This window comes from Clupea harengus, chromosome 13, assembly GCF_900700415.2.
Source record: "Clupea harengus chromosome 13, Ch_v2.0.2, whole genome shotgun sequence".
Classification (NCBI taxonomy): domain Eukaryota; kingdom Metazoa; phylum Chordata; class Actinopteri; order Clupeiformes; family Clupeidae; genus Clupea; species Clupea harengus.
The window spans coordinates 16,091,765-16,114,154 of NC_045164.1; the positions used below are offsets into that span (position 1 = coordinate 16,091,765).

The 22,390-nt window shown below is 43.5% G+C and overlaps 1 protein-coding gene across 1 annotated transcript in view; it reads left to right on the forward strand.

Moving 5' to 3' along the window:
• Window positions 1–21,723: 21,723 nt before the first annotated feature.
• Window positions 21,724–22,390, forward strand: part of pcsk2 (proprotein convertase subtilisin/kexin type 2) — a 38,942-nt gene continuing 38,275 nt past the window's right edge. The window contains exon 1 of the mRNA XM_012819033.3: window positions 21,724–22,164. Coding sequence (XP_012674487.1) covers window positions 21,982–22,164 — 183 coding nt within the window. The 5' untranslated portion in view covers window positions 21,724–21,981. The remainder of the gene's footprint in view (window positions 22,165–22,390) is intronic.

Consider the following 22,390-nt stretch of genomic DNA (forward strand, 5'->3'; position numbering starts at 1 on the left):
CAAAAAGGTATTGCTGTATGAGTTAATCAGGTAACAACAAATTGATACAAATGTCTTGCTTAATGTACCTACTGAATGGGTCGCCTTAATCATTATCAAAAAAATTGCCCCCCTGAGAATTTTTTCAGGAGCCGCCACTGTGCTATACTGTATCTTTGACTTGCAGTAAAACTGTGGTCTCCCCACACTATTGCAATGCTATTCTTGCAGACCTAACTGTATGTGTGGTGAGACTGTTCTACAGTAAACCTTGATTACCCTTCACTAGCTTCCTGTATCTGCTAGAATTACATTTAAATATCTTACTCTCACCTACAAGACAGCCACTGGATCGACATGTACCTATTTTATTACATCATTCAAATCTATTCTCCCACTCAACCACTTTTTTCCTCCTTTAAACGTTGGATGACTTTGCTTTCTCTCAAGAGATTGCAATTGAGACTCTTTGTGTTCCATTCAATCTTGGAGCGGATCTGAATCAGGGCCTTGTTGGAGGTCTGCACTCTCTGAGTGCCCTTCTAGCACCATACTAGAAGGCCTGACAAAGTCACGGTGAAGTCCCTCTACCCTTGAACTTTTTTACTCATAGTAATTACATTCCACAAACATTCAGCTGATATTTGAATCACAAATAATGTATTTTGACAATGTTTCTTCCAACTGTCCAAATTGATCTTAAAACATTCTATTTGGGTTTGAGGTGCAGCTAATGAATGTTGAGCTAAATTATATAGAAAGCTAATTGAATGGTCTTGTAGCTCACATTAAGAGCACATGCCAGCATAAGGTTGACTGGGACAGTTAGCAAATCAAACTTACTGAACCAAAGAAAGAGGTGACCATTTAATCATCCCTGTAATGATTTTACACAGTATACAGATCAAAAGGCACAGACAGTTTGTCAAACAAGTTAAACCTCACTCAGCTTAGATATAGTTAAGCAGTCCCAGGCTAATGATATATAACCCAAGTGACATTAAAAACAGTACATTGTTTTTGGAATTAGGTACAGTAAGATTGTCAGTCTAGGAGTGCTAGAACCTATGCATGAATACACTGACTGACACTTGTTACCTAATGAGACTGTTTGCAGCATATCCATAAAAACACAGTCCATAATTTATAATGACTTTGGTCATAGAAGTGGAATGGTAATTATCAAAATAAAATGACACACTTGATACTGTTGTTTTGCAACAGCTGTAATTATATTCAGCACCGCAGTCTTATGCAGTTTAAATATCCCTCTGTAGATAATTAGTAGAACAGCCCTATTGTGATGTTAAAGTACAATTATTACTTGCTATTTTTATCTTCCTGTAGAAACCACTGATTTTGTGTGTGCCTGTGTATACCCATATATTTCTACAATTACATGTGTAACAGCAAGCTCCTCCGGAGTCCTGGAGTCGATCACGGTAAGACAGCAGTTTCCATGGCGACGGTCAGGCCTATTGTGAGCTGTGGAGTGACAGAGTGATGGGCAGTGAGAGTTCCTGGCCTGGGAGCAGCTGCGACCCTTAAAGTGTCCCCAGCCGTGAAGACTCACAATGGAAATCAATCCAGTCCCCTTCAAACAGCATTTGATGCTGAGATTGTCTGACACTTGCAAACAGACCACAAATATGTGTTTTACACCAGATTACGCCATGTTGTGTTGGAAAGTGTTATTGATTTTGTTATGTCTCTCTTTGTTGCTGAGTGGTACACGTTATGTTTGGGACATTTAACTAAGAGGCACTGGTTTCCTAGCTCACTTTTGTAAATTCCCCATTGAACATTATAGATCTGGGATTGAAGTTTAGTCTTTTTGTAATTTTTGTAAGTGTTTTTATTTGACGGCTGTCTCAGTTGTTTGAGTCTAACATTACCCAATCTAAAGGTTTATTCATGCTGTTATGCACATCCATGCAGTGTTACACTGTTGCTGGTGAGGAATCATGTGTTGAGATATGTCTTAAAGGGGACATATTATGAAAATTCCACTTCTTTAGTGCTTCTGACTGGGGCCATGAGTAAACAATGATTTGGATGACTGTTTATTCAACATTTTAGGGTTGAACTGTGAACTGCCCTTGTCAGCAGGGCTAGAGAGATCCTCGTAAATAAATGCAACTGTATATTTTCTTCCAGTTGCCAGAAACAGTCAGATCTACCCAGCTTACTTGTTTGGCTGAAACACGCATGGAATAGAACGCATGGAATAGAACCTGCTAGACATGGGTTTGGCTGATGATTCTCACAAGGGCTTTGTTCTGGTTTTCCTACAGACAACAGTTCAGTTGTGTACATTATGGGAGCACAGCCCTGTGAACTAATGATACATGACATTGTTCAGTACCACTTCCAGAACCACTGCCTTGTCAAATTGACTTTGTACACACATAATATTGTCTGGTCTACCTATTAGCCAATATGTTACAAGGTGATATTTAGCTTATTAATACAACGGACCTGCACCTAACATGAACCGATCCATATACTGGAACTATACACAGCCAATAATTAAACTGTATTAGCTCCAGCCAGATTTGTTTTAAACAAGAGCTCTGCTCAAATCAAATGTTTAGCTGATTGATGAAGTGAAATTGAAAATGCCTCAAAATGGTAGCTGTTCTTATATAGAGACAATTTTTATTGATGAGTGCCTCAATCTTTGCACCGTGGTGTTGGGAAGGGTGTTATGGTATGGTATGCAGTTAACCCTCTCATGCATGTACAATTAAGACTACATGCTCACTGTTGTTTAAAGTAAGTTACTCCATATGTCATTTATTTTTTACAAGCTAGCTAATTTCTTGGACTGAGGGATCGATGTAACATCTTAGTGACCGTGCGCCTAAACACATAGCATGGGTACGTCCAGACCTCACATAGCTAAAACCGCATTCTGCCTGCTGTAAGAGCACAGAATGACATGAGTTTTGGGCAACATTTTGAAAGGAGATGCGCAAGCAGTGACTTGCAGTTTGTGCGTATGATGTGTGTGTTACCAGGTTCTGTTTGACTAGGCTGGGCTGGGTAGCAGGCTGAGGACAGAAGACAGAGGTAAACTATAAAAATACAATTAATTTATTGGATTGTAGAATAACCAGAAGTCCACTAAGCTGTCCTCAGTCAATGGCCAGGTAGGGCAGAGGGAAAGAGAAAGTGGTTGCGCCCATCCTGCTTAGGTACACACAACAGCTCTCGGGGGAAGAAGGGATAGTCCACTGGGTCCAGCTGGGGGGGTACCCTACCGGTCAGGGCTCGGGGAAAATGAAAAAAGCTAGTAATGTTATGATTGATCCATGTTTTTTGGGTGGGTCCTGGGTGCTGAAGGTTGATGTTGATGTCTACCATGAAGGTATGCACTGCTGCAATTGCGATGCGTCATGAGGGGTTGCAGGGCACACCACTGTTTTGCACCCCCTTTTGCAACGTTTTCTGAAAGGTGCTCTTCGCTTAAGGTCACCACAGTTGGTTATAGTGCCACAGTGGGACCCCTCCATGGTGCTTGACAAACTTTGCGCTTCGCCTTTTAAAGCCCCATTCAGGGAGAACTGTCCTACTGAGCTGCCCAAAAAGTTGCGGAGTGTAGCTTCATAAATACATATCGAGCTTTGAGACCCTCTAATGGACAGTGTACACGTATATTTGTTGACAAGCTGAAGGATATGGAACTGACAAACACCAAATAAGCATGTCGACTGTCAAGGTTGAGTGATATCAGAAGATTTTACCCAAATATGTCTCTGCATAGTTTTATTTATTATGACATTGGAGATGAATGCTAACATAACCAAAGAATAACAAAACATTTTTGCTGAAATGCTGCTCACGTTTTCAGCCCATATACATGTTTTCTAAGTGTTTGAATGTGGAGCATGTGTAATCTAAAAAAATGTTGTTGGCGACATGCTTAATATAAATTGGACAGTGTGATTTATTACAAGCTAGCTGAGTTATGTTTTCAAGGTAGCAAACTTCCTAGGCTTACTGGCATGAGATTGATGAAGACTGATCATAATTTTATACGTGAAATTATTTTATTTGGATCCTAGCCTGAGACAGGACAGGGCGATGACTTTGGGCACCTGGAAAAACTACAAATCTCTGTGAGACAGGGATGACACCAATAAGGTTACAGCCTACGTCATTCTTTCATAAATAACATTGGCAGGGTTTATGATAGCGGGTCGACAATTTTCCCAACACAGACAAGCATCAAGCAAGCCAGCTGATAAGTTATTACTGACTAGTCCAACAGAGAGCAGGCCAGCTCGGCATCTGACTTGTCCGGTCCCTTGCTCAGTGACATTCTCTTCCTTCTCTTCCTATCCTCCGTTCCTCTATTCCTCTGTTTCTCTGTCACCGCTTCCATGATGTCCATACAGACAATACTGAGCTCCCTCTTATAGCTAGTGCATGGGTATAGTTGTTGTTGCGTGAGGTGGTGCCATAAAGCATTACGTATTTCTTACGAGAGGTTTGTGCCCTTTACCCAGTTAAGTTACATAGTGCAATACCAGGTGCACCAGGCATGCTGTGGCAGTGGCACTTACGCCATTCTCCCTACTACAGGTCAGTGTAACTGAAGCTGTTATTTTAGATAACATTTACATTTTGGGGGAAATCTCTGTACACTTTCCCTCCTAAAGACAGTCCCTGTAGTTGGCAACTCTAGGCAGTCCCTTTAGTTTTTGCAAATTCAACACCAAATCAGCAATTTACAAAAAAAATTCACAACGCTGCGTATTTTCGTAATTACCACGTAAGTTGTACATAAAAAAAGAAAATACAACTTGATGTTATATTGCAGCTTATTTCCACTTCTTCTCCTCCTCCTTATGGTGTGATCGACAACTACTACTGCTTGGTCTTGGACATTCTTGACATAGCTAGATCTATAACTGTTATCTCATTAAACGTTAAATGAACTAACATGTGTTGGTAAGATACTTACACATTTAAGTTATTCTGCCTTGTTGAACTGTAATAGCATATAGTTGCGTGCAACTGTTTATTCAGCCACTCGTCTTGCATGGAAATGGCATTTCAAAATAAAAGCCGTTCCCAAATTCATGCACGGCCTATTGAAGGGGAATTTATTAAATAGTAATATAATATAATATAATTATATTAATATACTATTACAAAACAAAATACTCATATGTGTGATTTTCATCTACCATTCATTTGTTTTCTAGATTAATATGGAGTTCATATGGGGTTTAAAGAGAAATTCTCGCAAATGTTTTGAAATCACCACCACATCATTTTGAACATCTGTCATTTTGAACTAATTTCAAAATCCTGGATGGACTGCCTTGACATAAGCAAATATTGTGATTTGTGCACATTTATCAGTTAGCCCACAATGCCTTATGCTGAGTGCAGACAGGCTGGTCCTGAATCCTAACCCTGCTCTCATGCCGAAGGTCATTACATCGGCATTTAGTTCAAGAGCAGTCACTTTAATGGCCTTTATTCCCCCGCCTCATGTGTCTAAAGAGTATGGCAGATTGAACCTTCTTTATTCCCTCATGTGTCTGAAGAGTAGGCAGATTGAACCTTCTTTATTCCCTCATGTGTCTGAAGAGTATGGCAGATCGAACCTTCTTTATTCCCCCGCCTCATGTGTCTGAAGAGTATGGCAGATTGAACCTTCTTTATTCTGTGAGGACGTTGACCTTTGACCTATTAGGTGCAGCACACATCAGCAGTTTACAGGACAGAGTAACAGGACTGTCCTGGAGCTGCTGAAGGGCGGCGCCCATAACTTCAGCTATACTAGGGCGGAGCCCTCTTACACTGGGATCCAGCTGTACCTGAAGGCTTCAGTTTGTCATGGTGGGATCTGATTATGGGCTGAATGGCCCTTAAGTAGGGTAGCCCTGCTCTGGAGGGGCCCTTAAATAGGATAGCCCTGCTCTGGAGGGGCCCTTAAATAGGGTAGCCCTGCTCTGGAGGGGCAGGGATCTGCACATTTTGTACTGGGCTGCAGTGCAGCAAGGGGATTGGCAGTAGTTGAGCTGTTAGAGGGCTCTAACTATATTGGTCTTAAGTGATTTGCTGCCCTATTGTCTAAACATAGATCTCATTATACTATGGCATGACACAGGCTACTCAGGGCAGAAATGTATGGATCTCGAACGGCTTTCACAACGTGGAACTCAACTCCACTAGTTTTGTTTATTTTCAGCAGCAGGAGTAAAAGCCTAAGAAAAAAGTAAGAGCCTTAACGTTGATAGGCTTCCTCACTTGGTATCGTCAGTCCCTTAACGTCTTTTAAGTGTTGTGATCTGTATCTGCGGGATCATTTTGTTATCCCACCACCAAGGCACCACAAATGAAAAGTGTCATGATTACAATCTCTTCCTGCCGAGGGAAGGGAATACAACAGACGTTCATCAGTCACTGGTTGAGTCCTACCTAGATCCAGAGGTGGGCGGTAACACACTATGTTTACTGCTTTGGCTACATAAACATGTACATAGATCCAGAGGTGGGTGGTAACACACTATGTTTACTGCTTTGGCTACATAAACATGTACATAGATGTGGGAGGTAACACACTATGTTTACTGCTTTGGCTACATAAACATGTACATAGATCCAGAGGTGGGTGGTAACACACTATGTTTACTGCTTTGGCTACATAAACATGTACATAGATGTGGGAGGTAACACACTATGTTTACTGCTTTGGCTACATAAACATGTACATAGATCCAGAGGTGGGTAGTAACACACTATGTTTACTGCTTTGGCTACATAAACATGTACATAGATGTGGGTAGTAACACACTATGTTTACTGCTTTGGCTACATAAACATGTACATAGATGTGGGTAGTAACACACTATGTTTACTGCTTTGGCTACATAAACATGTACATAGATGTGGGTGATAACACACTATGTTTACTGCTTTGGCTACATAAACATGTACATAGATGTGTGTGGTAACACGCTATGTTTACTGCTTTGGCTACATAAACAGGTACATAGATGTGGGCGGTAACACACTATGTTTACTGCTTTGGCTACATAAACATGTACATAGATGTGTGTGGTAACACGCTATGTTTACTGCTTTGGCTACATAAACAGGTACATAGATGTGGGCGGTAACACACTATGTTTACTGCTTTGGCTACATAAACATGTACATAGATGCCGCATTGGCCTTTGGTTTGTAAGTCAACGGCGCAGCTATATTGGACCAGGTCACATGACGGTGGAAATAAATGGAAGACGATCGCAAAATATCAGTGGGAAAATAGGAAATCAGTAGGAGAAGGAGCTTCATGGGGATGGAGGTATGCACATCATAGCACTGGTTCCAGACCTAGCAAGAAACGTTGAAGTTTAACTAGCTGATGTTGGAACGCTTTAGATCTAAATTTACAAGTTACAAACCTAATCTATGGTGTAAAAAGCTAATGCTAGCCAGCATCCAAATGAGAGAGAGAGAGATAGATACATAGATGGATACTTTATTTATCCCGAAGGAAATTTAGGAAATCCAGTAGCTTTCAAATAATGACAAAACATAAATACACACAAATAGTAATGAGACATATTAAACAGTAATTTCAAATTAAGTTGCAAAAGGCAAACAAAAATGAGATATAAAGTCAGTGCATTGGGCTAATGGGATGGATGATAGGGCAGACTGAGGTAGACTCATGCAGAGAAGGCCATCTCCCCCCTCCCCCTCTGTGTGGATTTGTACAGCTGAATGGCCCTGGGGACAAAGGACCTCCTCAGCCTGTCCGTTGAGCATGACAGTGACAGGAGTCTGTAACTGAATATGCTCCTCTATCTGTTGAAGGTACTGTGAAGAGGGTGGTGGTCATTGTCCAGAATAGATAGCAACCTGCTCAGGGTCCTTCTCTCTGCCACTGTTGTGAGACACTCCAGTTCAGTGCCAACAACAGCTCCTGCCTTCCTCACCAGCCTGTCCAGTCGCCCAGCATCCCTCTTCTTTATACTGCCTCCCCAGCACACCACAGCATAAAAGAGGACACTGGCAACAACAGACTGCTAAAACATGGACAGAAGCTTGTTGCAGACATTGAAGGACCCCAACCTCCTCAGGAAGTAGAGCCGGCTCTGACCCTTCTTGTAGAGTGCATCAGTGTTGGCTGACCAGTTCAATTTGTTGTCAAGATGAACACCTAGGTATTTGTAGGTGTTGACCACCTCCACATTGACCCCCTCAATGGAGACTGGTAGCAGAGGAGGCTGAGACCTCCTGAAATCCACCACCATCTCCTTGGTCTTATTGGTGTTCAGCTGCAGATGGTTCTGCCTACACCACTGCACAAAGTTATCCACCAGGCTCCTGTTCTCTCCCTCCTGCCCATCCCTGATACATCCCACAACAGCAGTGTCGTCAGAAAACTTCTGGTGTGGCGGATAAGAGTGTGCCCTGTGCAGTAGGTAGATGATGGCATCTTCCACGCCCACCTTCTCCTGGTAGGCAAACTGCAATGGGTTGAGTACATGGCGTACCTGGGGTCTGATGATGTGGAGTAGCAGTTGTTCCATGGTCTTTGATAAGTGCGAGGTTAAAACGACTGATTAGCAGATGTGGCACGGTGGCTCAGGTGCTTGCACTGCCGCCTCACAGCAAGAAGGTCATGGGTTTGATTCCTGCATGGGGCGCTGTTGGCTCTGGGGGGCAGGTCCTCCCCAGACCTTCAGTGGGCTGTCTCCCGGGCCTTTCTGTGTGGATGTTCTCCCTGTGTTCACAAGGGGTTTCCTCCACTAAGAACCCCAACAGAAAAAACATGCAAAAACAACAGAACACTCTTTGTCCGTCCTTGACCACGACAGATGGTTCACCTCACCTGGTCCCCGGGTGCTTAAAAGCTGCCCACTGCTCCTGGGGTCCTGGAGGAAGGACAGTCCGGGATGGGAAAAAAGCAGAGACTAAATTCACTACGACCTCAGGCCTGCGCGTGTGTATGTCCTGTGTCGCCTCCATGTATTCACGTGTGTCGCTTGTGCGAATAAAAAGTCTGACAATTATTATTATATTATATATTACCGTCCGTTGAAAGGCTAGCCTACACATAGCCTATCTCTCCTGCTTCAGATGTAAGTTTAGCATCTCATCTGATCTGTCACTCCTGGTATTACTTATAGTACCCCTACACTCAACAAAGACACAGCTCCATTTCGTTTAGCGCAGTATTTATTGAACATTCTTTTGTAGTAGCCTATTAGGTTCACATCACTTCAGCCATGTCCGAACCATACACAGCAAAAACAGTCCTCCCATTTATCATCTTGGTAAAAAGTCAAAATATGAGAATGTAGCCTAAACCAAATATCTGGAAGTTACAATACACCATTAATCATCATACATCAAGCTGGCTACATTTCTTTTTAACCGAATATTTAAACAAATATACACAGTAAGCAAAGAATCTAAAATATGTCATTTACCGTTTCAACTGAATAAAAAAGAGAATATCAGTATCAGAAAATAAATCCCGACAGGACAAACAGGTTTTTCCTGATACTGACCAGCGGGCTTTACATAATTTGCTTATTATACAGTTACTTGCCAAAGTAATAAACAACATTCTTCCAAAATATCTATTAATATCTTAAGTGATTTTGTTGCCTTTTCATGGCTTGTGCTGAGAAAAATACTTCTTCAAACGAATAGAACTTTAAAGTTTCAGGTGTTGCAACGAATTTCTTGCTGAGTTCAAATTACAATGAATTTCCATTACGATAAGTGAATGGACTACTTGCAAAATGATATGAATGATGTGAATCAGAAGCAGTCATTATGAAGAAATATCGGACATCCGAATATTAGGGTGGCCCATTCAAATCTATGGAGTTTTTTTGCAGCATTCTGAAGAGCCGTGTAATAATTTGCTTTTGTTGTTCGTATTAACCTTTGTCTGACTTGTTTTTGTGTTATTGTTTGCATGTTAATTATGCTAATGGATTTGCATCTATAACTATAATAATAATGTTGACTTTGGGGGCACCCAAGTGGCCAACAGCAGGCCTCCATCTTACAATTTATTTTTTGTTTATTTTTGTATTCTGTTTATTTGGAGAAAGAGAAACAACAACAGAAGAAATGTAATATTTCATTTCTTCAGCTGTTATGTATTTTCCACCTGTCTTACACCCCGGGCTGTTTAATGATCAAAGTATAAATGATCAAAGATATTGTCATGAATATGTTATGACACTCCACGTAGTGAACCCTTCATTAAGGATCTACTGTGACTCTGTACCAGAATGAGACAATTAGCAAGTTCCTTTTCATGAGCATGATTACCTATGAGTGTGGATGACTGCCCTCGCCCTGCTAAAACAGCAGGTAGTGTTTCTGCTACTCTGAGCTCGGTGTTTCTGGAACAACACTTCTTCCAATATGCCATTCGTCTGAAGATCAGCAGCCAAGTAATGGCTGATTCTTTTTCTCTTCAGCAGATAGTACAATGATTTTCTCATAGGTCATCAAAAAAGACAGACAGTCTTAAAATAGTGTAAATCTCAGTTGGAAACAAACAATCAGTCCATTTTAAGTCAGAGTGGCTCTGCCATAGACACACACACACACACACACACACACACACACACAGATATATATATACATATATATATATATATATATATAGAGAGAGAGAGAGTGGAGTGTATATATATATATATATATATATATATATATATATATATATATATATATATATATGACTATGAGCTCTACAGTTGAATTTCAGTCACTGCTTCTGTGTTGTTTGTCATGACAACCAATTATCCATTGCAAAAGGAACAAGGCTAAGTAAAGCAATTAAGTAGTGAAACCAAATTGTGTGGGTGTGCATGTGAGTACCCTGGTAGGGTGCTTAGAACTGATAGCTCATTTCTTTGCTTACTTGAAGTAATTACAGGAGGAAAGATCCCATGGAAGATTTTACAGAATTTTGCCAAAAGAAATGGCATTCGGTGCGTCATAGTTGGTATTTCCTCCATGCCAATTTGACCAGACCAGATGACACAATTACTTTGACAAATGACTCTGCAATAGAACTAAAGAAAATGTTAATTCTGTACCTTCACAGTTGGAAAGTTGTATTTTGTATTTTCTGTATTAAAAGTATTAAATACAGAAAAATAGCAAACTCTTATTTATCTTTCTAACTTTCTAACTGTGTCTGAGTCTTATGTGAACATGTGTTAGATGCATAGTTCAACAAACCAACAGGCAGACTAAGGAGACTTCAGTGTAAAAGATTTCAGTCAGATTATCTCTCATAATTCATCATAATTTCAGATAGGTCTACCTATTAAACCTGATGAGGGGGTAATGTAACCCTCAAATGTTTTGGCAGTGTTTGTGAAAACAAAAGCCAGGTCAACACCAGAATGCATCCCGTATGAGTAATGGAGGACAATAGTTCTGACTAGGTCTGTTGTTTTGACTAACTCCCTCTTTTTTGTGCTTTTCAATAATGACAGATTCTTGGTCTTGGTCTTGTGTGCCGTTTAATTCTGTCATGAGATAGCCTTTCATCAAGGGCTGTGTGTGATTGAGGATCCAGTCTATGGAAAGTACGAGCCATTGTGTTCATTCATATGTGATACTGACTGTACTTTTTCAACAACTCTTTTCTCTTTTCTCCTTAATTCTCATTTTCTTTACATTTCTCTGAATTCAAAGCACCATTCAACACCACATAAAATCAGATGCGTTTTTTCACACGGATTGCTGTGTTGCTGCTAAACTGCAGACTGGAACCTTTATCATTTTGGGATTGTTAATTGCCCATTTATCTCAAGTCACCAATCTGGTGTGTGTGTGTATGTCTTTCTCTCTCTCTATCTCTATCTCTCTCTCTCTTTCTCTCTCTCTCTCTCTCTCTCTCTCTCTCTCTCGCTCTCGCTCTCTCTCTCTCTTGCTTTGTGTGTGTGTGTGTGTTGCCATATTTACTGTAATCTTTTTGGCATTTATAAAATGGAGCATTGCAAAGAGCAAAGCCATGAGTCATGTTTGTGTGAGGACCTTTAATCTGTGGGAACCTGTCCTGAGTTCACACTCTCCTGCTAAGACTATTGTCCAGAGGCTTCAGTGTCACTGATATTTCCACTCGGCTCGCGGGGCTCTCTATTCTGAATGCAACTCTAGGTACAATAACAACATGGAAAATCAGGTCAACCTTGAGGAGGATGCTGCAGAAAAAAACATCACTCATATGACAGGAGTTTTGAAGGTACAGCCATGCTGTGATAGGACCAGATGTTATTAGATTTGATCGTCATATTTCAAGCTACTTATTGTGGTACACAAATTTCAATATCCTGCCAAGATATTATTTCATATGACGAGTTATTTAATTTAATTTTTTTTTCAATCTATATTATTATCAGCTGACTCATGTGAAGACAAGTGATTATATCCTTATGTCGTAAATATATGATTTCTCAAAAAAGTGTTAATCAGATGGTGATAGTGTTTTTATTTATATATTTTCATCACTTCTATTTCTCATATTATTATTCCCTCGGCTAGATTTTTGTGCTACAGGCCAAAGCAAAGAGAAAGCTATAATTACTTTATATTTATTTGCAGGTTGAAAAAGGACAGATTTTGTTTGCTTTTCTAATGGAGTCCGTGCCTCTTCTGTGGTCAGGTGTTGCCCTGATGCTATGACAAGTGCAGTTTATGGGTGGAAAGGCCAAAGATACCATTACCATTAGTGCTAATGTTGTTTTAAAATGGAAAGAACATCAACGCCCACGCATCACGCATGCTGCAAGCTCATTTACTCAGTTTATGGAAGATAACTTAAAGGCTTGCACATAGATTTGCACATATGTTGTGTTGCTAGCTTCTTTCTGACCAAAAACTGTACAAACTGTAAAAATGTACTTTGATGTCAGAGTTTCTTTTAACTGCTTACTTTCTGAAACTAGGTCTAATTTTTTCAAAGCTGCACACAAATCACAAGACTACATAGATTAAGAACCTTTTGCATTTTCAGTGCTACAATCTACAACACATGAAATAGTTTGCTGTAAAAGATCATTAAATACACCTAAAATATATTTAGTAAACATATAAATACAAGGCTATATAGGATGCTGAGGATTGTAACAGTAACAGTAGGACATTTTAGAATACATTACGAATACAGTATTTGAAAGTGTTATGAATGAAAACAAATCACAATACTTTGCAGTATATAAGATGTGAAGCTATTTATATTTATGAAGCAATGTCACATGTGTTTGTTGTGTTTACAAGATTTGCAGATCCCAAAAATATTTTGGGCTTGAGATTCCTACAGCGGATTGTTTTATTTCAATAGCTGTTTTCACCAAAGAAAGAATGGAAATGGATTTAACACAGGATCCTAACACTTAGAGTCCAAGTGATTATTTATAGAGATGTTTGAATTGAGAGGCTGTGACAGTTTCTTAGCCCTTTGTTTGGAACATCATTCCCTCCAGCCCCACTTCCTATCCAATGCCACCTGATTCTGATTCACACTCCTTCTAACTCCTTATCCACAGGTGTTCAGGAGCCACTCACTCATTACGGTGCACACAGTGTTCTCCTCCCGATACATAATACACTGGGAGGAAGGCATTAGTTCCATTATGCATCATCTTCAATTCTTGCTTTTGTTTTCCTGGCACCACTTTGCCGAACGTGACATTGCAGATGAATAAACAGTGGCAAGGGAAAGCCAGCAGTACATGCATACCATGCTTTGTGCAGAGCCTGACCAAGTGCAAATAAATACATAAAGGTATAAATAATAATAATGTATATAGTTAAGATGAAAATAAACTACTATAGACACAAGAAAACCAATATAGGTTATACAATATGCGTATGTTTTCCTGACAAGAAAGTCCACGGTGTCCCATCCCCCATGGGGTTGTTTTGATTGCACATGACAAGCTTTATGCTGATCAGCTGATTTTCACATGAAGTATAGGCTACAATTTATGAAAGAAATAGCCTTGAAAAGGCAATAAGAGACAGGAGCAGAGAAGTGGATAAAAACTACAGTGTGACACCTGTGCATTCATTGCATATGTGTTTGAACATATGAATTGTTAAAATATTATTATATTGTATATATTTGCACTCACCATGCATGCATAATGTTAATGACCGTTAGGAACCGTCTTGGTCTAGCCAGGTAACATCAGCAAGCTGTTATGTTATACAAAAGTACGACAATAGGAGTGTGTGTGTCCTCTAAGTCCTGTCATATTTGAATCTTTCTCTGTTCCCTCTCGCTCTCTTTCTCTCTGTCTTTGACCTACGACCAGTAGGTGAGCCATTCATGTGTGTTTGTCTGGAGAGTTCATTCATAATGTAGAGGATTCATGTAATGCAGCTAAGGATTACCTCCACCATCATACTGAGGTGTCAGTGGTGCTTGCAGGTGCTAGTGCTCGGCAGACACAGAGAGGGTTTGTGTTTCAGTCCTCTGTTGATTTATGGGAGATGAAAGAAGGATTGAGATGACAAACAGTTGTTTCTGTGGCCATATACGTACAGACATACATGTACAAATACATGCATGCCTCCTCAGCCCCACCCAAACCGTGTTTATAACACATCAGTGAAAGTAAGTATGTCATGTGAAAGTATAAAGTCTTGCACACTTTAAGTATACTCTTGGAATAATCTCTAGACCAGAATACACATCAGTGCTACATGTTCTTCATGCTACCTGCAGAAACTAAGAGTTGAAATGGAAGAGAACATGTACACATGGCTCCCACCAACGGAAGTTCATGCTAACAGAATGTTTTCATTTCACTGGGCCATTTCTTAGAAGCAGCTCTCCATTGCACATTAGCTCAAAATGCCTACAGTGTGCGTACAAAAAGTATACAAAACGAAGATGCTACTTTGCTAGTAGTTTGCTAGTGCTACTAGATGCTAGTATTGGTTGCCTGTCCTAATTACATAAAATAACAACAAAATCTGAATGCCAGTCAGTCTTATCTTAACAACTGCCAATGTTGACAAAATGTTTCAACTCTAAAAAACATCTCTTCTCCTTACATTTCACTTCATGTTCCTTTTAGGGTGAATCATCTGAATGGTGGGTTTTGTGGCTTATATTGCACTTGTTTCCTGGGCAACTGAATGATGTTGGTCTACTGTCTACATTTTCAAGTTCCTTTTTCCATATAGTGAATCCCAAGGGAAAATAGGGAACCATATGGGCAACTGTTGAAGAGAGCTCTGATTATGACACAACATGCACATAGCCCACCACTCCAGGATATCATGCCTTGTCATTCAGGTGAACTCCAATATCCTCTTATCTCCAGAAACCCAGTGTGGATTTGATGACTTGAAAGGTCAGCATTGACATGGCTTTTCGACATATAAGGAGGATATTTTCCTGTGGTTTCTGTGGTGTTGCACACCACAAAATGTGAGATTGATTCCAAAGATCAGCAGGATTTAAAATCAGAGGGTGCCAAATGTGATGACATCAACACATGTACCCTTCCCAAAATTAATGAAATCTCATGAAAATACTAAAAATACTCAAATATACAGTATATGTATTATTGGTGGTGTTAGGGACTAACAGTGCCTGGGTCCAATGTTGTCTGTTAGGTTGAGATAGCAGGAATGAGAAACTGCCATGATGCCTAAGATTAGGTAGTGAATACATGGAACAGATCCACTTCTCACCCAAGTATCTGTTAGTTTGCTTACTACTTTGGTCAGTTTGGGCAAAGTAAATACACGTTTGTATCTCCACTTAATACTTGATTGTCTATGTTCCTACCTGCCTGTGTGGACCTGTGGTTGTCCTGTGTGGGGACCTGTGGTTGTGTCCTGTCCTCTGTGGACCTGTGGTTGTGTCCTGTCCTCTGTGGACCTGTGGTTGTGTCCTGTGTGGGGACCTGTGGATGTGTCCTGTCCTCTGTGGACCTGTGGTTGTGTCCTGTGGTTGTGTCCTGTGTGTGGACCTGTGGTTGTGTCCTGTGTGTGGACCTGTGGTTGTGTCCTGTGTGTGGACCTGTGGTTGTGTCCTGTGTGGACCTGTGGTTGTGTCCTGTGGTTGTGTCCTGTGTGCACCTGTGGTTGTGTCCTGTGGTTGTGTCCTGTGTGTGTGTCCTGTGTGTGGACCTGTGGTTGTGTCCTGTGTGTGGACCTGTGGGTGTGTCCTGTGTGGACCTGTGGTTGTGTCCTGTGTGGACCTGTGGTTGTGTCCTGTGGTTGTGTCCTGTGTGCACCTGTGGTTGTGTCCTGTGGTTGTGTCCTGTGTGTGTGTCCTGTGTGTGGACCTGTGGTTGTGTCCTGTGTGTGGACCTGTGGGTGTGTCCTGTGTGGACCTGTGGTTGTGTCCTGTGTGGACCTGTGGTTGTGTCCTGTGGTTGTGTCCTGTGTGCACCTGTGGTTGTGTCCTGTGGTTGTGTCCTGTGTGTGTGTCCTGTGTGTGGACCTGTGGTTGTGTCCTGTGTGTGGACCTGTGGGTGTGTCCTGTGTGGACCTGTGGTTGTGTCCCGTGGACCTGTGGTTGTGTCCTGTGGTTGTGTCCTGTGGTTGTGTCCTGTGTGTGTGTCCTGTGTGTGGACCTGTGGTTGTGTCCTGTGTGTGGACCTGTGGGTGTGTCCTGTGTGTGGACCTGTGGTTGTGTCCTGTCCTGTGTGTGGACCTGTGGTTGTGTCCTGTGGACCTGTGGTTGTGTCCTGTGGTTGTGTCCTGTGGTTGTGTCCTGTGTGTGGACCTGTGTGTGGACCTGTGGTTGTGTCCTGTCTTGTGTGGACCTGTGGTTGTGTCCTGTGTGTGGACCTGTGTGTGGACCTGTGGTTGTATCCTGTGTGTGGACCTGTGGTTGTGTCCTGTGGTTGTGTCCTGTGTGTGGACCTGTGGTTGTGTCCTGTCCTGTGTGTGGACCTGTGGTTGTGTCCTGTGTGGACCTGTGGTTGTGTCCTGTGGTTGTGTCCTGTGTGTGGACCTGTGGTTGTGTCCTGTGTGTGGACCTGTGGTTGTGTCCTGTGTGTGGACCTGTGGTTGTGTCCTGTGTGTGGACCTGTGGTTGTGTCCTGTCCTGTGTGTGGACCTGTGGTTGTGTCCTGTGGACCTGTGGTTGTGTCCTGTGGTTGTGTCCTGTGGTTGTGTCCTGTGTGTGGACCTGTGTGTGGACCTGTGGTTGTGTCCTGTCTTGTGTGGACCTGTGGTTGTGTCCTGTGTGTGGACCTGTGTGTGGACCCGTGGTTGTATCCTGTGTGTGGACCTGTGGTTGTGTCCTGTGGTTGTGTCCTGTGTGTGGACCTGTGGTTGTGTCCTGTCCTGTGTGTGGACCTGTGGTTGTGTCCTGTGTGTGGACATGTGGTTGTGTCCTGTGGTTGTGTCCTGTGTGTGGACCTGTGGTTGTGTCCTGTGGTTGTGTCCTGTGTGTGGACCTGTGGTTGTGTCCTGTGTGTGGACCTGTGGTTGTGTCCTGTCCTGTGTGTGGACCTGTGGTTGTGTCCTGTGTGGACCTGTGGTTGTGTCCTGTGTGTGGGCCTGTGGTTGTGTCCTGTGTGTGGACCTGTGGTTGTGTCCTGTGTGTGGACCTGTGGTTGTGTCCTCTGTGGACCTGTGGTTGTGTCCTGTGGTTGTGTCCTGTGTGTGGACCTGTGGTTGTGTCCTGTGTGTGGACCTGTGGTTGTGTCCTGTGTGTGGACCTGTGGTTGTGTCCTGTCCTGTGTGTGGACCTGTGGTTGTGTCCTGTGTGGACCTGTGGTTGTGTCCTGTGTGTGGACCTGTGGTTGTGTCCTGTCCTGTGTGTGGACCTGTGGACCTGTGGTTGTGTCCTGTGTGTGGACCTGTGGTTGTGTCCTGTGTGTGGACCTGTGGTTGTGTCCTGTGGTTGTGTCCTGTGTGTGGACCTGTGGTTGTGTCCTGTGTGTGGACCTGTGGTTGTGTCCTGTGTGTGGACCTGTGGTTGTGTCCTGTGTGTGGACCTGTGGTTGTGTCCTGTGTGTGGACCTGTGGTTGTGTCCTGTGGTTGTGTCCTGTGGTTGTGTCCTGTGTGTGGACCTGTGGTTGTGTCCTGTGTGTGGACCTGTGGTTGTGTCCTGTGTGTGGACCTGTGGTTGTGTCCTGTGTGTGGACCTGTGTGTGGACCTGTGGTTGTATCCTGTGTGTGGACCTGTGGTTGTGTCCTGTGGTTGTGTCCTGTGTGTGGACCTGTGGTTGTGTCCTGTCCTGTGTGTGGACCTGTGGTTGTGTCCTGTGTGTGGACATGTGGTTGTGTCCTGTGGTTGTGTCCTGTGTGTGGACCTGTGGTTGTGTCCTCTGTGGACCTGTGGTTGTGTCCTGTGGTTGTGTCCTGTGTGTGGACCTGTGGTTGTGTCCTGTGTGTGGACCTGTGGTTGTGTCCTGTGTGTGGACCTGTGGTTGTGTCCTGTCCTGTGTGTGGACCTGTGGTTGTGTCCTGTGTGGACCTGTGGTTGTGTCCTGTGTGTGGACCTGTGGTTGTGTCCTGTCCTGTGTGTGGACCTGTGGACCTGTGGTTGTGTCCTGTGTGTGGACCTGTGGTTGTGTCCTGTGGTTGTGTCCTGTGTGTGGACCTGTGGTTGTGTCCTGTGGTTGTGTCCTGTGTGTGGACCTGTGGTTGTGTCCTGTGTGTGGACCTGTGGTTGTGTCCTGTGTGTGGACCTGTGGTTGTGTCCTGTGTGTGGACCTGTGGTTGTGTCCTGTGGTTGTGTCCTGTGGTTGTGTCCTGTGTGTGGACCTGTGGTTGTGTCCTGTGTGTGGACCTGTGGTTGTGTCCTGTGTGTGGACCTGTGGTTGTGTCCTGTGTGCGACCTGTGGTTGTGTCCTGTGGTTGTGTCCTGTGTGTGGACCTGTGGTTGTGTCCTGTGTGTGGACCTGTGGTTGTGTCTTGTGTGTGGACCTGTGGTTGTGTCCTGTGTGTGGACCTGTGGTTGTGTCCTGTGTGTGGACCTGTGGTTGTGTCCTGTGGTTGTGTCCTGTGTGTGGACCTGTGGTTGTGTCCTGTGTGTGGACCTGTGGTTGTGTCCTGTCCTGTGTGTGGACCTGTGGTTGTGTCCTGTGTGGACCTGTGGTTGTGTCCTGTGTGTGGGCCTGTGGTTGTGTCCTGTGTGTGGACCTGTGGTTGTGTCCTGTGTGTGGACCTGTGGTTGTGTCCTCTGTGGACCTGTGGTTGTGTCCTGTGGTTGTGTCCTGTGTGTGGACCTGTGGTTGTGTCCTGTGTGTGGACCTGTGGTTGTGTCCTGTGTGTGGACCTGTGGTTGTGTCCTGTCCTGTGTGTGGACCTGTGGTTGTGTCCTGTGTGGACCTGTGGTTGTGTCCTGTGTGTGGACCTGTGGTTGTGTCCTGTCCTGTGTGTGGACCTGTGGACCTGTGGTTGTGTCCTGTGTGTGGACCTGTGGTTGTGTCCTGTGTGTGGACCTGTGGTTGTGTCCTGTGGTTGTGTCCTGTGTGTGGACCTGTGGTTGTGTCCTGTGTGTGGACCTGTGGTTGTGTCCTGTGTGTGGACCTGTGGTTGTGTCCTGTGTGTGGACCTGTGGTTGTGTCCTGTGTGTGGACCTGTGGTTGTGTCCTGTGGTTGTGTCCTGTGGTTGTGTCCTGTGTGTGGACCTGTGGTTGTGTCCTGTGTGTGGACCTGTGGTTGTGTCCTGTGTGTGGACCTGTGGTTGTGTCCTGTGTGTGGACCTGTGTGTGGACCTGTGGTTGTATCCTGTGTGTGGACCTGTGGTTGTGTCCTGTGGTTGTGTCCTGTGTGTGGACCTGTGGTTGTGTCCTGTCCTGTGTGTGGACCTGTGGTTGTGTCCTGTGTGTGGACATGTGGTTGTGTCCTGTGGTTGTGTCCTGTGTGTGGACCTGTGGTTGTGTCCTCTGTGGACCTGTGGTTGTGTCCTGTGGTTGTGTCCTGTGTGTGGACCTGTGGTTGTGTCCTGTGTGTGGACCTGTGGTTGTGTCCTGTGTGTGGACCTGTGGTTGTGTCCTGTCCTGTGTGTGGACCTGTGGTTGTGTCCTGTGTGGACCTGTGGTTGTGTCCTGTGTGTGGACCTGTGGTTGTGTCCTGTCCTGTGTGTGGACCTGTGGACCTGTGGTTGTGTCCTGTGTGTGGACCTGTGGTTGTGTCCTGTGGTTGTGTCCTGTGTGTGGACCTGTGGTTGTGTCCTGTGGTTGTGTCCTGTGTGTGGACCTGTGGTTGTGTCCTGTGTGTGGACCTGTGGTTGTGTCCTGTGTGTGGACCTGTGGTTGTGTCCTGTGTGTGGACCTGTGGTTGTGTCCTGTGGTTGTGTCCTGTGGTTGTGTCCTGTGTGTGGACCTGTGGTTGTGTCCTGTGTGTGGACCTGTGGTTGTGTCCTGTGTGTGGACCTGTGGTTGTGTCCTGTGTGCGACCTGTGGTTGTGTCCTGTGGTTGTGTCCTGTGTGTGGACCTGTGGTTGTGTCCTGTGTGTGGACCTGTGGTTGTGTCTTGTGTGTGGACCTGTGGTTGTGTCCTGTCCTGTGCACTGCCTCTGTGCTGATCTAGCACACACTGATAATCACCCAACTATTTGCCAAGCTGCCTGCAGATAGCTGTTCTTCGTTCTCTCATGACCCTCTATTCGATGAACAGATCCATCCATTTTAGATGTTATACAGGGAATACAAAAAACGTTTTCTCAGTCTTAATTCCATTGATTTCTCCATCTATTTCTTTCATTCTCATTTTATTTTTATACAGTAGCCAACAGAATGATCAATGTGCTTCTCTTCAGACATTCTCTCAAGTTGCCTTCCAAAAAAGCATAAATGAATGATGAGTATCTTGGCTTGTCTGATAGACACGAGATATTAGAGAAAAGATCAATCAGTGGAACAGCCTGACAGACCTTTTTGATCATTCTTGTTAGACATGGACCAGATAAGATATAATTCCACAAATACTCTTCCATATGGTTGCATTGAAAATGAGGCTTTTTTTCGGTCTGAAATATCTTGAATGCACCTCACAGGTAGGCTAGAAAACAGCTGTCTCTGTGTGCACTTTTAACTTCTTTTTCTGTAATAGGGATGTTACACAAACACCTTATATTCACAGACAGATGCCATTTTACATATAAGTACTGACCCACAAAAGGCCATAGGGGAGAGTGGGGTAAGATGAGAAATGTTTGACCTAAGTCTACCTGTATGCCAATATGAGATACAAACCTAACGCATGCAACACAAGTGTGGGATGTGTGCTATCAATTGAACCATTAGCAGTGTGCCTAACTCTAATAGACAACATAATATGGGGTCTCAACAAAGTCTTGTGGCTCGATTTGCCCCAGGTTAGGGGTACATTGATCCCCCTCTGACTGTAAGTTGAGCCACCTGAGAAAACACTTAAAAATACTAACAATGTATTTATTCAGACTCAAAAACTATTGCCCTCTGTTCATGTGAAAGTGGGCCTACAGCATTTTTAATCATAGATGGCTTTTATGGATATGTTATATTTATTCTGTTTCCTAACAATGTCTTGATCATCCATACTGACATAAATATTCAACATAACAAGTGGCTGTTAGAGGCAGGTCCATAAGCCATCATAAGGTATTTTAATTCAGGAGATTTTCATAGCATATAAATCCACATTATTTTGCCTGACTCTATTTCAGATTTGTCCAGGGTACGGGACTCCATCAGCACTACGAGGCGGGTGACAGGCAATGGCCACGCCCTCCGGAGCCTATTGGGCACTATTCCGCAGAACGTCACATGGAGAAGACCCACACGATAACGCTGAATTATAGATGAAAGAGCAGCTGAAAATGCAGATTTGGTCAACAGCAAAAGCCTTCAACTCACCACCGCACACTGCGCTTATCCGACTCGCAGACAAACTTGCGTTAGCCTTGTCCCCGACTCAGGAGATGCATCCCAAAAAGCCCTGATAGAAGCCATCTCTCATTTGGAGCATCCCGTTCGCAGATTTCTCCTCCAAGATCATACTGACCCTCCGTGTCGACAATGTTTGGATTCTTAAGATATGGACCAATGGTGGTCTTAGTACTGGTCAACGCACTGATTTTTGCGATAGGGGACACAGAGAATGGGATTTTAACAAATCATCTTTTGGTTCAGTTGCATGAAGGTTCATATGATGAAGCCCCTCAAGTTGCGCTGGAGCACGGGTTTGAGAGTGTCCGGAAGGTAAGATGTGAAGTATCCAAAATAGAACACAGTCGAATATTGGCTACCCTATCCTTTACTGTTAGGCTATATGCGGCTGCATTAATAAATACCTCGGTTATTAGGTATTATAGATGGCAATCAACGACGTTTTAGTTTAAATGTCAAGTGTCAAGTATTATCCTAATCATTTTAAGGGTCGGTGTTCTTTTTACTGTTGTTCTTTAAATATTGTTTGGTCTATTAA